Here is a 13,867-nt window from a genome sequence, read left to right as displayed (position 1 = left end):
GATTTAGCAAGTTTCAACCAAAGTGGTTCTGTTTAGGGAAACTGTAACTTCAAAGAAGCTCCTTTTCCTCATAATTTAGTCTTAAATTTTATTAAATCAAGGAAGTACGAAGACTCAGAATTGTTGAGTAAGGAAAAGTATCTCTTTATCTTAATTATCTGTCCACAAAGGGGAAGAAGAAAGAGCTGTGTTTGAGGAAGAAGCTGTGGAGCTGCTCCCTCAATGTCTGAACCTCAAAACATCCAACTCAGCAGCTCATGGCAGGAGCTTTAAAGGAAGGATCTTAAAAACAGTAAAAGGTCAAAACTTGCTCACTGCGAGAATGGCCATTGACATCTTCCAACATTTAAACAAGATAGCTAACAAACTTGAAGTTATTCAGTATCTTTTGGGAAATATCATAGAAAAATAACCTCTCTTGAAAAAAACATGCTGGATCATTGAACAAACTTCTTGAAATTTTATCTTGAAATGTGGCTGGGCGGGCTCTCTGTCGCTCCTCTCATTCAGACATGTCTTTTTTCATTGTGATTTTGACATTATTATTTTACAGGAGACAGAGAGGCAGAATAATAAGGTTTTTATCTCTATAAGTTGGAGGTGGTGCCAGGGAAAGGCCCTGAGAGACTTAGAAGTGGGTTGGGCATTTTCATTTCTACATCTCTCCAAATTAAATGCTGGTTGAATCCCCTTCTAGTGTCTTATTATTGATTTGGGATGAGAGTAATTTAATCATAATGCTCATCTTCCACCCCTAAGGAAGCCGTCTTGAGTAAAATTGGTAAATCTCTCTGGAACATCCTGACACTCAAATTTTGCTAGCTGGTGATTTAAATGCATGTTTAGGCTCTAACAATGATTTTTGGCAGCTAAATTAAAATTTTTATTGGATTAACTGGAGGAAGAAGTGGTAAAACTTCCTTTCATGTGTACTTCTAAAGACCAAAATATATTTAACTAAGTTAGCATGCGGGCGAGCAGCTCATATTCTAAATGGTGATTTCCTGAAGGAACTTACTTTCATGGTAGATAGGTAATGGAGCAAACTCCAAGGATTATATGTTAGAGTGTAATTCCTTATTACCTATGATTAGTAAATTCCAAATACTTCCATATTTAGAAGGTGACCACCTACCTCTATTTTCAGGTTTGTCTATCCAGTCAGATTCACCTAACAACTTGCTATCCATCTCAGGTGGAATATATTGGTAAAAGTGCTAGATGGTCTGGCAAACTTGATCTCAAGATAAAGGACATTTTAAACTTATAAACCTTAGAAAAGTACTGCCTTCCATTTATATATTCTGACTCTGAACTGGACCCTTTGAGTTTTTACAAGAACGCACATAGATTTGGCAAACCTTGGTTTGATAATGATTGTATTTGTGCCAGAAAATAAGTGATCTCTCTATGCTTTCTTACATTGGGCTGCAATTTTGAGAGATCTGAGGTACAATTTTATGGCATTATTAGAACACTAGCAGGCCCAGCCACACGTTGCTGTGGCTGAGTCTGGTGAAGTGGAAAAGAACGAAACGGGGAAGCGAACATGTGTCATTGCACAATGATTGCAAGGGAGGGGAGGGGCAAGGGGCCCCTCGCTCCCCTCCCTCTCTCTGGTTCCCTTGCATGGCAGCCCAGCCAGTCCCTCCCTAACGTCCCCCTTCCTCTGCTAGGGTGGGTGGGCCATGTCCAGGTGGCTGACCCTGTCCCTTTCACTCCCTTCCCTTGCAGGCGAATTATCTAGCTTAAAACACGCTGGGAGGCATGAGCTATGTTGTGTTCAAATTTCAAAGCGTTTGGTCCAGCAAACCCCCGGACCCGCCCTCACCTTCCCCTTCCTCCACTAGGGTGGGTGGGCCATGTGCAGATAGCCCACCCCATCCCTTTCACTCCATAAGGCAGTGGTTTTCAAGGAAGGCATGGTTGGTTCCCTTGTATCAGAGGGTGTTGCTTTGACGGCCAGCAGATGGCGCTGTTGCGGAACAGAACTGTGGTTCCAAAACTGTCATGGGTGTGGCATGTACACAATAACAGGCACAGTTGTGACATGTACACAACAGGAGGTGTGGAAACAGTATGGAAACCTGGCCGCGCACAAATGCGAGGTTGTGTGAAAATTTCAAAGCAATCGGTCCAGTAGTTTGGGCGATTACCTGTCAGCAGAAAAACGCACTGATACATTTTTATATATATATAGATATAACATAGCTTAGGTTAAGGGCTGTGCACTGCAGAAGGCTACGGTGAGAAAAAAAATCCAGAATCAACTTGCATCTTATTAGGATAAGGCCCCAAAGAAATTAACGATTAGCTCCAGCTGCGATGAGGTGGGCGGAGCTGAGAGAGCCCAAGGGTATGGCGCCCTGCCCCCTCCCTACCGGCTTCTGCCCTTCCCAGGCCCTGGGGAGGGCGGGGGCTGGCCTCCAGAGAGGGGGAGGGAGGGGGCAGGGTGCTGCCTCTCTCACCCCCTCCTTCTCCTTCTGCCCTCCCCAGAGCCTGCCCTCCCCAGAAGCGACTGCCAGCCTCTGGAGATGTGCTTGCTTCATTGTCCTCTGCTTTGGGAACCCAGATACACTATATGATTATATATGACCCTAAGAGTTTATATTAATGCACCAGCCAGCTAATCAACTAGTAAGGCTGTCATATTTGTTGTCTATGCACATTCTGTCATTTAACAATCAGACAAGAAGAAGAAGAAGAAGAGTTTGGATTTATATCCTCCCTTTCTCTCCTGTAGGAGACTCAAAGGGGTTTACAATCTCCTTGCCCTTCCCCCCTCACAACAAACACCCTGTGAGGTAGGTGGGGCTGAGAGAGCTCCGAGAAGCTGTGACTAGCCCAAGGTCACCCAGCTGGCATGTGTGGGAGTGTACAGGCTAATCTGAATTCCCCAGATAAGCCTCCACAGCTCAGGCGGCAGAGCTGGGAATCAAACCCGATTCCTCCAGATTAGATACACGAGCTCTTAACCTCCTACGCCACTGCTGCTCCCCAGAGAGATGATCCCACATCCCAGCCAGGAGACATGACAGGATCAGGCCAGAACAGGTCAGACCATGACATCCTGTTCATTACTTCCAGCAAGGGTTGGAGGCAGATATGAGGATGGAATGGAGCTTTGCAGAGGTGTGTGTGGTGGTGGTGGTGGTGGTGGTGGTGGTGAGGAATGGCGCCTGGACACAAACCTTCTCTGGGTGCCCCACCAGTGTCTGGGGTGGGGCTTGAGGCAGGCCCTCCCCTCCTTCCTTCCCTCCCTGCACCCCAGCTTCTGCCCTCCCCAGGCTCTAGCCCGCCCCTGGCCTCCATGCCTATAAAAGCACATAGTCACTCCCACATCATGTTTGGGCTTCCTTGGCCCCACCCACATTGATGACGACGTGGGCAGGACCATGGGAGCCTGAAGACGAAGAGGCAGCAAGACTTTCTGCTGTCTCGATGTCTTCACAAAGCCATCTGGTCACGTGGGGGGCTGATTTTGCGCCCCCACGTGACCAGATTAGTTGTATTAGTGGGCATGAGCTCCCCACTTCATCGCCCTCCAAGAACTGCAAGGAAGCACTTTGATAGCTGGGACCAACTGTCCCTGCAGGTGAAGGATCTGGACCAAGCAGCCTCTGAGGCTCAAGCAGAGTTACTGGGGCTTGGCTCTGCTTGCTTCTAGGGGTGGTAGTCTGAGAAGAGGTGGCTGTTTTAATTAATATATATTTTATTGCAAATTCAATAAAACAGCAATTCTTACTTACATAACAATATATTCCATAACAGCCACCTTTCCACTAACATCTTATTGCTACATTTCCAAAAACATCAAAAGAGAATAAAAAGAGAGTAGTAAATGTCTGGTTGAAGGCTTTCACGGCCGGATTCAACTGGTTGTGGTGGGTTTTCCGGGCTGTGTGGCCGTGGTCTGGTGGATCTTGTTCCTAACGTTTCGCCTGCATCTGTGGCTGGCATCTTCAGAGGTGTATCACAGAGGGAGACACAGTGTGTAACAGACTTCCCTCTGTGATACAGCCACAGATGCAGGCAAACCTTAGGAACAAGATCCACCAGACCACGGCCACACAGCCCAGAAAACCCACCAGAAGCAGAGTAGTAAATGTTTGTTGTTTGTTGCCAAGGGCCATTACAGAACTCATCTATGTAAACATAGATTCCAAAGAGAAGGATAAAAACTGTAATCCAGATGTCAACCATTAGCCAAAATTAAAACAGATTACAAAACTACAACAAAAGGTGAGTCGGAAGTACAGGAGGAGTTGGAGCGGGACTGCCACTGCCACATTGCCTTATGTTTGTGCTGTGGGAGTGAGAGCCATATGATTTCTTCCTGCCCCCAAACTGGACCCCCAACCCCCATGGGGCAGGGAAAGGGATGAAGAAAAAGAAGGGCATATCCAAACCAGCCAGGAAGAGCTTGAAGTCTTTCTCACAGCCATGCTGGGATTCACACCTGAACATGAGACCTTGGGCGAGGACCTGATGGATAAAGAGGCAAATGCCCTGTGGGTGAAGGGAAACGGGGCTAACTGAAGAAGTGCTTGAGGCCATTCCCAGAGAGTATCAGGATGTGGAGGTGTTTGAAGGGACTCAGTGTGATATTCTCCCTCCACATGTCGGTCTGGAGTACTGAGCTGGTGGAAGGGGTGAAGCTTCCCCATGAGCCCAAAAGAGTTGGAAGTGATGAAGGAATTCATCGACAAGAACTTGAAGTTGGGGTTTATATGACCCACCTCTTCTCCCATTGTGACTCCTGTGTTGTTCTGGAAAAAGAAGGATGGCACACTGTAGTGCCAACCTGCTGGTGGTCCCCGGCCCCTCAATGATGCGGCTGGCCTCCCCTCAGGCCAGGGCTTTTACGGCCCTGGCCCCTGCCTGGTGGGGAACTCCCTTCCTCCAGCTGTCTGGGCCCTGCAGGACCTTGGTGAGTTCTGCAGGGCCTGTAAGACCGAATTGTTCCACCGGGCTTTTGGAGAGGCCAGCCGCTGATGCAGCCCTGCCCTTTTTGGTGGTCAGGGGGGACCACCAAAAAGAGGGGGCTGCATCAGCAGCCGGCCTCTCCAAAAGCCCGGTGGAACAATTCGGTCTTACAGGCCCTGCAGAACTCACCAAGGCCCTGCGGAACTCACCATCAGAAGGGGGTCTGATGGTCCCCATAATATCTCAAGAACCTACTGCTCCCCTCTTGGGGGTTTTTAGCTGTCAGACGCGAGATACTGTATACTGGAACACTGTGTTTAATAAGGGGTTATAATATTTTAATCCTGATAGAACCATATATATGCATTATAGTTTTATTTTGTTATATTTTAAACTGTGCTCTACTTCTACATATCAATATGTTGTGCACCGCCCAGAGCCCTTCGGGAGAGGGCGGTATACAATATTATTATTGTAGATTTCACAGCTGCCAGATCTTTAGCTGGTTGTTGGCCTTCATTACAATTCGAGCCTCACCCAGAGGCCTAGGAAGTTGTAATGTATCAGCGTAGTATTCGTGCGGATCCCAGCAGGGCTGCCTTTTATTATTATTGTAGATTTCACAGCTGCCAGATCTTTAGCTGGTTGTTGGCCTTCATTACAATTCGAGCCTCACCCAGAGGCCTAGGAAGTTGTAATGTATCGGCATAGTATTCGTGCGGATCCCAGCAGGGCTGCCTTCTGAATTTGATAGATGTTAATTTTGTCAATTCGAAGATGTTTCAAGTGCTGCCCTAGTGTTTTTGGGATGGCGTCCAGCGTGCCGATTACCACTGGGACGACCTCAGCTGGTTTGTGCCATAGACGCTGAAGCTTGATTTTCAAATCGCGGTATCTAGTGACCTTCTCATGTTCTTTTTCAATGACCCTGCTGTCACCGGGGACTGCTATGTCGATTATGCTCACTTTCTTGTCCTCAATCACGGTGATGTCTGGTGTATTGTGTTTCAACACTTTGTCCGTTTGGATTCGAAAGTCCCACAGGATCTTGACCTTCTCATTTTCCATTACTTTCTCTGGACAATGTTCCCACCAGTTCTTAGCTGTTCTTATGTTGTAATTCTTGCATAAATTCCAGTGGATCATCTTGGCCACTGAGTTGTGTCTCTGTTTGTACTCAGTCTGGGCAATCTTTTTGCAGCAGCTGAGGACATGATCTACAGTTTCATCAGCTTCTTTGCACAATCTGCATTTTGCATCATCTGTGGAGTTTTCAATTTTGGCCTTGATCGAATTTGTTCTGATGTCTTGCTCTTGGGCGGATATTATTATTATTATTATTATTATACACATAACAACACAGCACAAGTGTCTGGAATTCATCTCTGAATATCGAGTCCTTCCCAAGGACCTAGGATATTAGAGGTATTTGCGTAGAATATGTGCAGTTCCTAGAAGTGCTGCTTTCTGCAGCATGTGGACTGATGTTCTGTCCAAGTTTAGGCTTTCCAGATGTTTTTCAAGATTTCTTGGGATTCCTCCTAGAGCACCGACTACTAGTGGGATTACTGTTGTTCTTTTTTGCCACAATCGTTCAACTTCAATTTGTAGGTCCTTGTATTTTGTGATCTTTTCCAGCTCTTTGTCCTCTACCCTGCTGTCAACTGGCACAGCAACATCGATGATCCAAACATGTTTCTTCTCTATCACTGTTATGTCTGGGGTGTTGTGTGCCAGGTGTCTGTCTGTCTGTATTCTAAAGTCCCAGAGTATTTTTGCTTCTTCATTTTCTGTGGACTTCTCTGGCTTGTGCTCGTACCAGGTCTTGCTACAGGGCAGGCCGTACTTTTTGCAAAGGTTCCAGTGCACCATTGCTGCTAGCCTATTGTGACGTTCGAGATAGTCAGTTTGGGCTATTTTCTTACAGCAGCAGATGATGTGCTCCACGGTTTCATCACACTCTTTGCAGAGACGGCACTTTGGGTCATTGTAGGACTTTTCGATTCGTGTCTTTATTGCATTTGTCCGTAATGCTTGCTCCTGGGCAGCAAAAATCAGGCCTTCAGTTTCTTTCTTTAGAGTTCCCCTTCTGAGCCACTCCCATGTTTGCTTGCTGTCAACCTTCCCTTCAATGTTCTTAAAGTACTGCCCATGGAGTGGCTTGTTTAGCCACTGCTCCTTTCGTGTTTTAAACTGTTGGGCTCTATACTCTTCTTTTGATTCTTTGGCTTTCAGCATCTCAGCCTTGTGGACTTCTTTCAATGCTGGCTCTTGACTTTCTTGGATGTATTCTTTCAGGCCTCTTTTCTCTTCCTCTACTGATTGCTTGACCTGGAGCAGTCCTCTTCCTCCTTCTGACCTTGCCAGGTAGAGTCTGTCTACATCACTTCTTGGATGCAGTGCTCGATTGATGGTCATAATTTTCCTTGTTTTTCTGTCCAGGATGTCCAATTCGGCTTGTGTCCAGTTAATTATGCCAGCAGTGTAGCGTACTACAGGCACCGCCCAAGTATTAATTGCCTTTATTGTATTTCCTCCATTTAACTTTGATTTCAAAATTTTTCTGACCCTTCTAAGATATTCCTTCCTAGTTGCGCCTTTGACTTCTGCATGCTTGATGTTCTCTGCTTGCAGTATCCCCAAGTATTTGTAGCTTTCATTCACTGGTAAGCTCTTTATTTCTATGGCATTTGGCATATTCACACCTTCGCATGTTGCAAGTTTACCTTTACTGAGTTCCAAGGTTGCACACTTGTCAAGTCCAAAATCCATTGCAATGTCAGTGCTAAAGACTCTCACTGTGTTCAGTAGTGACTCAATCTCTGCTTTTGATTTTCCATAGAGCTTTAGGTCATCCATGTATAGAAGGTGTGAAATTTTTGGTGAGTTTCTTGCTGTCTGATATCCTTGACCTGTTTTCTTCAGAATTATAGAGAGCGGAATCATAGCAATGATGAAGAGTAGTGGGGACAGGGAGTCTCCTTGGAATATTCCCCTTCGGATGTTGACTTCCCCTATTCCTGCTCCATTGACTATTAATTCTGTTTTCCAAGTGTGCATTGCATTCTTGACCAATTTCTTGATGTTCTCACTGACTCCAATTATCTCCAGGCAATGAAGTATCCAACTGTGTGGCAGTGAATCGAATGCTTTCCTGTAATCAATCCAAGCTACATGCAAGTTGGTTTTCCTTCTTTTGCAATTCTCAAGGATCATTTTATCTATGAGCAGTTGATCTTTTGTTCCCCTACTGTTTCGTTTGTTTCCTTTTTGTTCTAGGGGCAGCAATTTCTTTCCTTCCAGGTGGTCTTGTATTGCATCAGCTAATATGCCAGTAAAAAGCTTAAAGGTTGTTGGTAGGCAAGTGATTGGCCTGTAATTGCTAATTACAATTAGGAGCCTCACCCAGAGGCCTAGGAAGTTGTAATGTATCGGCATGAAAACCAGTGATGCGGATCCCAGCAGAATGTTGCCTTCTGAATTTGATAGATGTTAATTTTATCAATTAGAAGATGTTTCAAAGTGCTGCCCTAATAGTGTGTTTTTTGGGATGGCGTCCAGCGTGCGCGATTACCACTGGGGCGACCTCAGCTGGTTTGTGCCATAGGCGGCTGAAGCTTGATTTTCAAATCGCGGTATCGAGTGACCTACTCATGTTCTTTTTCAATGACCCTGCAATGTCACCGGGGACTGCTATGTCGATTAATGCTCACTTTCTTGTCCTCAATCGCGGTGATGTCTGGTGTATTGTGTTTCAACACTTTGTCCGTTTGGATTCGAAAGTCCCACAGGATCTTGACCTTTTCATTTTCCATTACTTTCTCTGGACAATGTTCCCCACCAGTTCTTATACCTGTTCTTATGTTGTAATTCTTGCATAAATTCCAGTGGATCATCCTGGCCACTCGTTGTGTATCTGTTTGTACTCAGTCACAGGCGAGAATCTTTTTGCAGCAGCTGAGGACATGATCTACAGTTTCATCAGCTTCTTTGCACAATCTGCATTTTGCATCATCTGTGGAGTTTTCAATTTTGGCCTTGATCGAATTTGTTCTGATGTCTTGCTCTTGGGCGGATATTATTATTATTATTATTATTATTATTATTATTATTATTATTATTATTATTATTATTATTATTATAAGTTATCGTTAATAGGTTATCGTTATGCGTTATCGATTATACGTTGCATCGTTATGCGTTATGGATTATCGTTATGGATTATGCGTTATCGTTGGTAGTTATCGTTATTATCGTTGTTATCGTTATTATTGTTATTATTGTTATTATTGTTGTTGTTGTTATCATTGTTGTTGTTGTTGTTAACAACAACAACAACAACAACAACAACAGTTGTGTATGGACTATTGTGATTGGAATGCCTTCTTCATGAGTAACTGGTTTGAGTATCTTGTTATGCCCTTCAAGCTGAGTGGTGCCCTGGGAGTGTTTATAAATCTGATTAATGTTGTGTTGCATGAGCATTTGTATAAAGGAGTCGTGGTATACTCAGATGATGTGACGATTTCCTTGAAAACCATGGAAGAGCCTGTGCAGTTGGTGCAAGATGTCTTAACCAAGTTGAGGGATAATTTGCTCTACATGAAGCTCGCCAAGTATGAGTTCTATAAATACAGGCTGGAGATCCTGGGCTTCCGAATATCTGCTGCTGGTATTGAAATGGATCCAGGCAAGGTATGAAATGTGCTGGCTTGGGAAGCTCCTTGCACACGGAGACAGCTCCAGGTCTTCTGGGAGAGTCAGCGTGGTGTAGTGGTTAAGAGCAAGTGGATTCTAATCTGGAGAACCGGGTTTGATTCCCTATTTCTCCAGCTTAGTGGCAGAGGATTATCTAGTGAACCAGATGTGTTTCCTCACTCCTACACTCCTGCTGGATAACAGTTCTTTGAAATTCTCTCAGCCCCACCTACCTCACAAGGTGTCTGTTGTGGGGAGAGCTTGTAAGCCACCTTGAGTCTCCTTACAGGAGAGATAGGTGGGATATAAATCCAAACTCTTCTTCTTCTTCCTAGGTTTTTGCAATTTCTATCACAATGTTATTTTCCAATTGGCACAGACTGCTCTTCCCCTGACTAGTTTGCTCAAAACCAAAGGGAAAAGGCCCAAGGCCCAAGTGGCCGGGGGGGGGGGGGAGCTGGAGACCTGAGCGTCAGTGGGCTTTTGAGAATGTAAAGAAACTGTTCACCCCAGTTCACCTCAGTTTATTTTGTGGCATGAAGACCCTTCTAAGCCATTTATTGTGCAAGTTGATGCCAGTGATGTGGCAATAGGTGGAGCCCTCCTCTAGTTAGGGGAGGATGGCCGGTTATACCAGTGTGCTTACTTGTCTCGCAAGTTGTCCAAAGCTGAACAGAATTGGACAGTGTCAACCAGGATCTCAGGTGTGCAGTGGATGGGATGAAGAGTCAGATGAAAGGAGCAGGGAAAATCAGGGAAGAGAAGTCACAGTCGTATCATCAGGAAATTAAAGACTCCAGGGAGTTAAAACTTCAGTCTCCAGACTGCAGCTTGGCAACCCTAGCTGTTAAAGGCATTAAAACATGCATCTGATGAACTGAGCTCTGTGATCCAACAAATTAGCTTTGTGATCTGACAAAGGGAGCCGTGATTCTGAACAGCTGGTCCCTTTGTTGGTGTCTGAAGTGCCACTGGACTTCAATCAAAGCCAAATGCAGCACTCTAAGAACAGGCACTTGATAAACCACCTCTTGATGCTGCTTGTTTGGAAGGCTATCAAGTTCCTGGCAAGCGTGCTGGGTGGGCTGTTACACAGATCTGATGACTCTTGATGGTAGGGATGGAAAAATTATTTGCTATCCTGGAATTTCCTCCAGAAAGACATTCCCTCAAGGAAAAGCTGTCAATGGATCAGAGTACTGTATCCATCCAGCTTTTTCACTCAGTGCTGCTCAATTCCCTTTCATACTACAGGCTTTTGACCACATGAGTCCCAGGATTCCCAGCATGGAGTTTTTGATAGTCACTCCCCTTTTCACTATTGGAAAAGCAGGTTAGATCCAGCCAAGAATACCATGCTGTAAATTCTTGATTACTCGAGTGATTCCTCCTTGCTGAATCAACAACTTACAGACCTTGTTACCAAGAATATCAAATGACATGCACCACATATGCCCTGATGTAGATAGCGACATATCTCTCATTCAATGCCAAGATTTGCCAAGAAATCACAGTTCTCACCACATTATGTTTACATACTCTTTTCTGCTTCTGTGCCAGTTGTTCCAATTCCTGCTCTTTCACTGCAAGTTTATTCTCCAGATCCTGACTTCGTGACTGAAATCTTTCAGTGTCCTGCAAAATTATAAAGATTATATAAACCGTTTGTTTGCGGTGGGGGGGACTTCACACAGGTCCCATTCCCAAAATGAGTTTGGCCTGTTTTATTTCCCTCAACCCAGGAGTTTCGAAAATCACTAAACCAGCTATGCTTTTGCATAATCCTGGGTTGGAGGCGCTCCTGTGCGAACACAACAGGCAGGAGATGCTATATTTCCCTCTTTTCCAGCCGTTCATTTTAGGTTTCGCGTCATCCACTATGTCAGGGAGAATCCCTGCTTGTCATTCTGTGCTGGTCATTCTATGCAGGCCCACCTGCCTGCCATTCTGTGCAGGCCACCCAACATGTTTGGGCAGGTTCTCTGAGTGCCCCACAGGGTACAAAGTCCTCAAGCATGTTTGCTCCCTGTGGCAGCGAGTGTGACTGATCTACAGCAATACGGTCATTATTGCCTGGCCATTGTAGGGAGGTCCCTTTTCCCCTTTCTTTTGTATGTTGCACATGTGCAGCTACACAGATGCAGCTGATCAGATTGTGGAACAATCTGCATGGCTTCAGAGGCTCATTTTTGTATGTCTGCACATGTGTTGCAGGAAATAAAAAAGAGAGAGAAGCATCTTGGAGCGAAGGCATAAAAGCAACCTGGATTGTTTCCATGGGCTCCAATTGCTGCCTGAATGGGTGAATGGCTGTTTTTGCTGCTAAAATTTCACCCACATCTATGGTTGGCATCTTCAGAGGCATGTCACAGTAAGATGTGTTTCTTTCCATGACACTAACACATCTTACCATGGCAGGCCTCTGAGAATGCCAGCTATAGATGTGGGTGAAATATACGTAGCAAAATCTACCAGACCACAACCACACAGTCCAGAAAACCCCCAACAGCCAGTTGATTCTGGCCAGGAGAGTCTTCAACAATCTTAAAATACACAATTGGCTAAGGGTTCAAATGTCCGACAATGAACTCTTGGTCAATTACCATGCTGGACACATAGGGCCCCAAGCCCTGTGTGTCCTGCATGCCCATTGGTCATTGCTGGGCCCACAGAGCTGCTGCTCCGCAGGCTCAGCAAAGCCCTTAACCCTCTCCCCCCCTGTCTTAAGGAGCAAGGCTGGGGCCACAGAGCCACTGCTTTGTGGGCCCAGCAAAGCCCTCAACCCTCCCCTCCACCCCAAGGACCCAGAAAAACCCTCTTGCCTCCCCCATCCCAACCAGCCGACTTACACCCTCCCTCCACACTCACCCACACTTTCCAAACCTCCCTCCATTCAAAACCTCACCTTTTCACCCTCCCCCACCCCAGGCCACACCTTCCAACCCTCCCACCATCTCAAGCCTTACCTTTCAACCCTAACCCTAACCATCCAAGCCTCACCTTGCCACTCTCCCCCACCACAACCTTTCCAACCTCTCCCCAAACAAAGCCACTCCATTCCCCCCATCCCAATCCAACACCCCAAACCTCACCTTGCCACCCTCCCCCCCAAGCCACACCACTCTAATCCGTCAACCCCAAACCACAGATACAGGCCCAGGTAAGAGGCATGCGTTGCGCTGGGAGCAAGGGGGGGCTATAACCCCACTATAATCCCATTGGAGGGGAGATGCTTCCTCTTCCACCCTCTCCTGGGGCCCACTGCATTTCCCCCACAATGGGCTTTGCTGCTAGTACTATATAAATGCATTTGCATTTGTTATTTGCAACACAGGTGCAACAGATTGTAGTGTACTGACTGTACCTGAACCAGATACTGAAAGTGAGGAAAACTGAGCTTTTGTCACTCCTACAATAATTCTGGTGAAATGTTTACAATTTGTTATTGATGTCTGATGTACATGTCCATGAACATATACAGACCCATATTGTTGGAATAGAATTTAACAACAGAGAATCATATTACAGAAGAAGAATATCTTTGAAAACGGCACATTAACGCATATTCCATTTTGTTGCAGAAGATTCTCCTTGTCCTAATAAGGATTGGACCACCTGTCAATGGATGGTGAGCTGATGCACAGTAGCCACGTCAATAGGTGACATATTATATGATTACATGCTGGACTTATCATCCAATTTATGGGCGATTATTAGATGGTTTCCATAAATATTACACTTATGGTCCACAAAGATTTATATACTGAGGAAAATCACTGTATTGGAAATTAATTGTATGATTATTTATGAGTTGGTATGTGTATAGGAATGTGATACATGTATATTACGCATATGATGCATCATATATGATTGTACACAATTATATAGTCTGCACTGATATCAAATACAGATCGGCTGGGTGTAACGCGCTTTCCATTGTAGTATATTTAAAGTGTAACTCGTTGCTCCAAATGGAACCTGAAATGAGATGTTGTTGTGCAGAAGGGAGTCTGTGGCTTTGGGTCTTTTGTTGCCGTCTATATTCCTGAGGTGCTGGCAGTGATCATGGGAAATATAGAAGCAGACAACCCTGGTGGGCTGTACTTGGTTTCCCAGTTCTGACCATTTGCTGGGAGGGGGGTCCTTCCTCCAGCATGATGGTCTCAGGACTTCCTGAGGGGTCCTCAAGATTTTCCTGTACTGTATGGTACGATCTGTGAATGTGTGGGAGATGCCTCTTGCT

At 45.4% G+C, this 13,867-nt stretch overlaps 1 protein-coding gene across 1 annotated transcript in view; it reads right to left on the bottom strand.

Annotated features, from left to right (window-relative positions):
- The window catches only part of CRACR2A (calcium release activated channel regulator 2A), a 101,866-nt gene that overhangs the window by 68,354 nt on the left and 19,645 nt on the right, over positions 1-13,867 (bottom strand). The window contains exon 7 of the mRNA XM_048509527.1: positions 11,146-11,259. Coding sequence (XP_048365484.1) covers positions 11,146-11,259 — 114 coding nt within the window. The remainder of the gene's footprint in view (positions 1-11,145; positions 11,260-13,867) is intronic.

Source organism: Sphaerodactylus townsendi, linkage group LG10 (genome assembly GCF_021028975.2).
Source record: "Sphaerodactylus townsendi isolate TG3544 linkage group LG10, MPM_Stown_v2.3, whole genome shotgun sequence".
Taxonomy (NCBI): Eukaryota; Metazoa; Chordata; class Lepidosauria; order Squamata; family Sphaerodactylidae; genus Sphaerodactylus; species Sphaerodactylus townsendi.
This window is presented reverse-complemented; position numbering and strand designations above follow the sequence as displayed.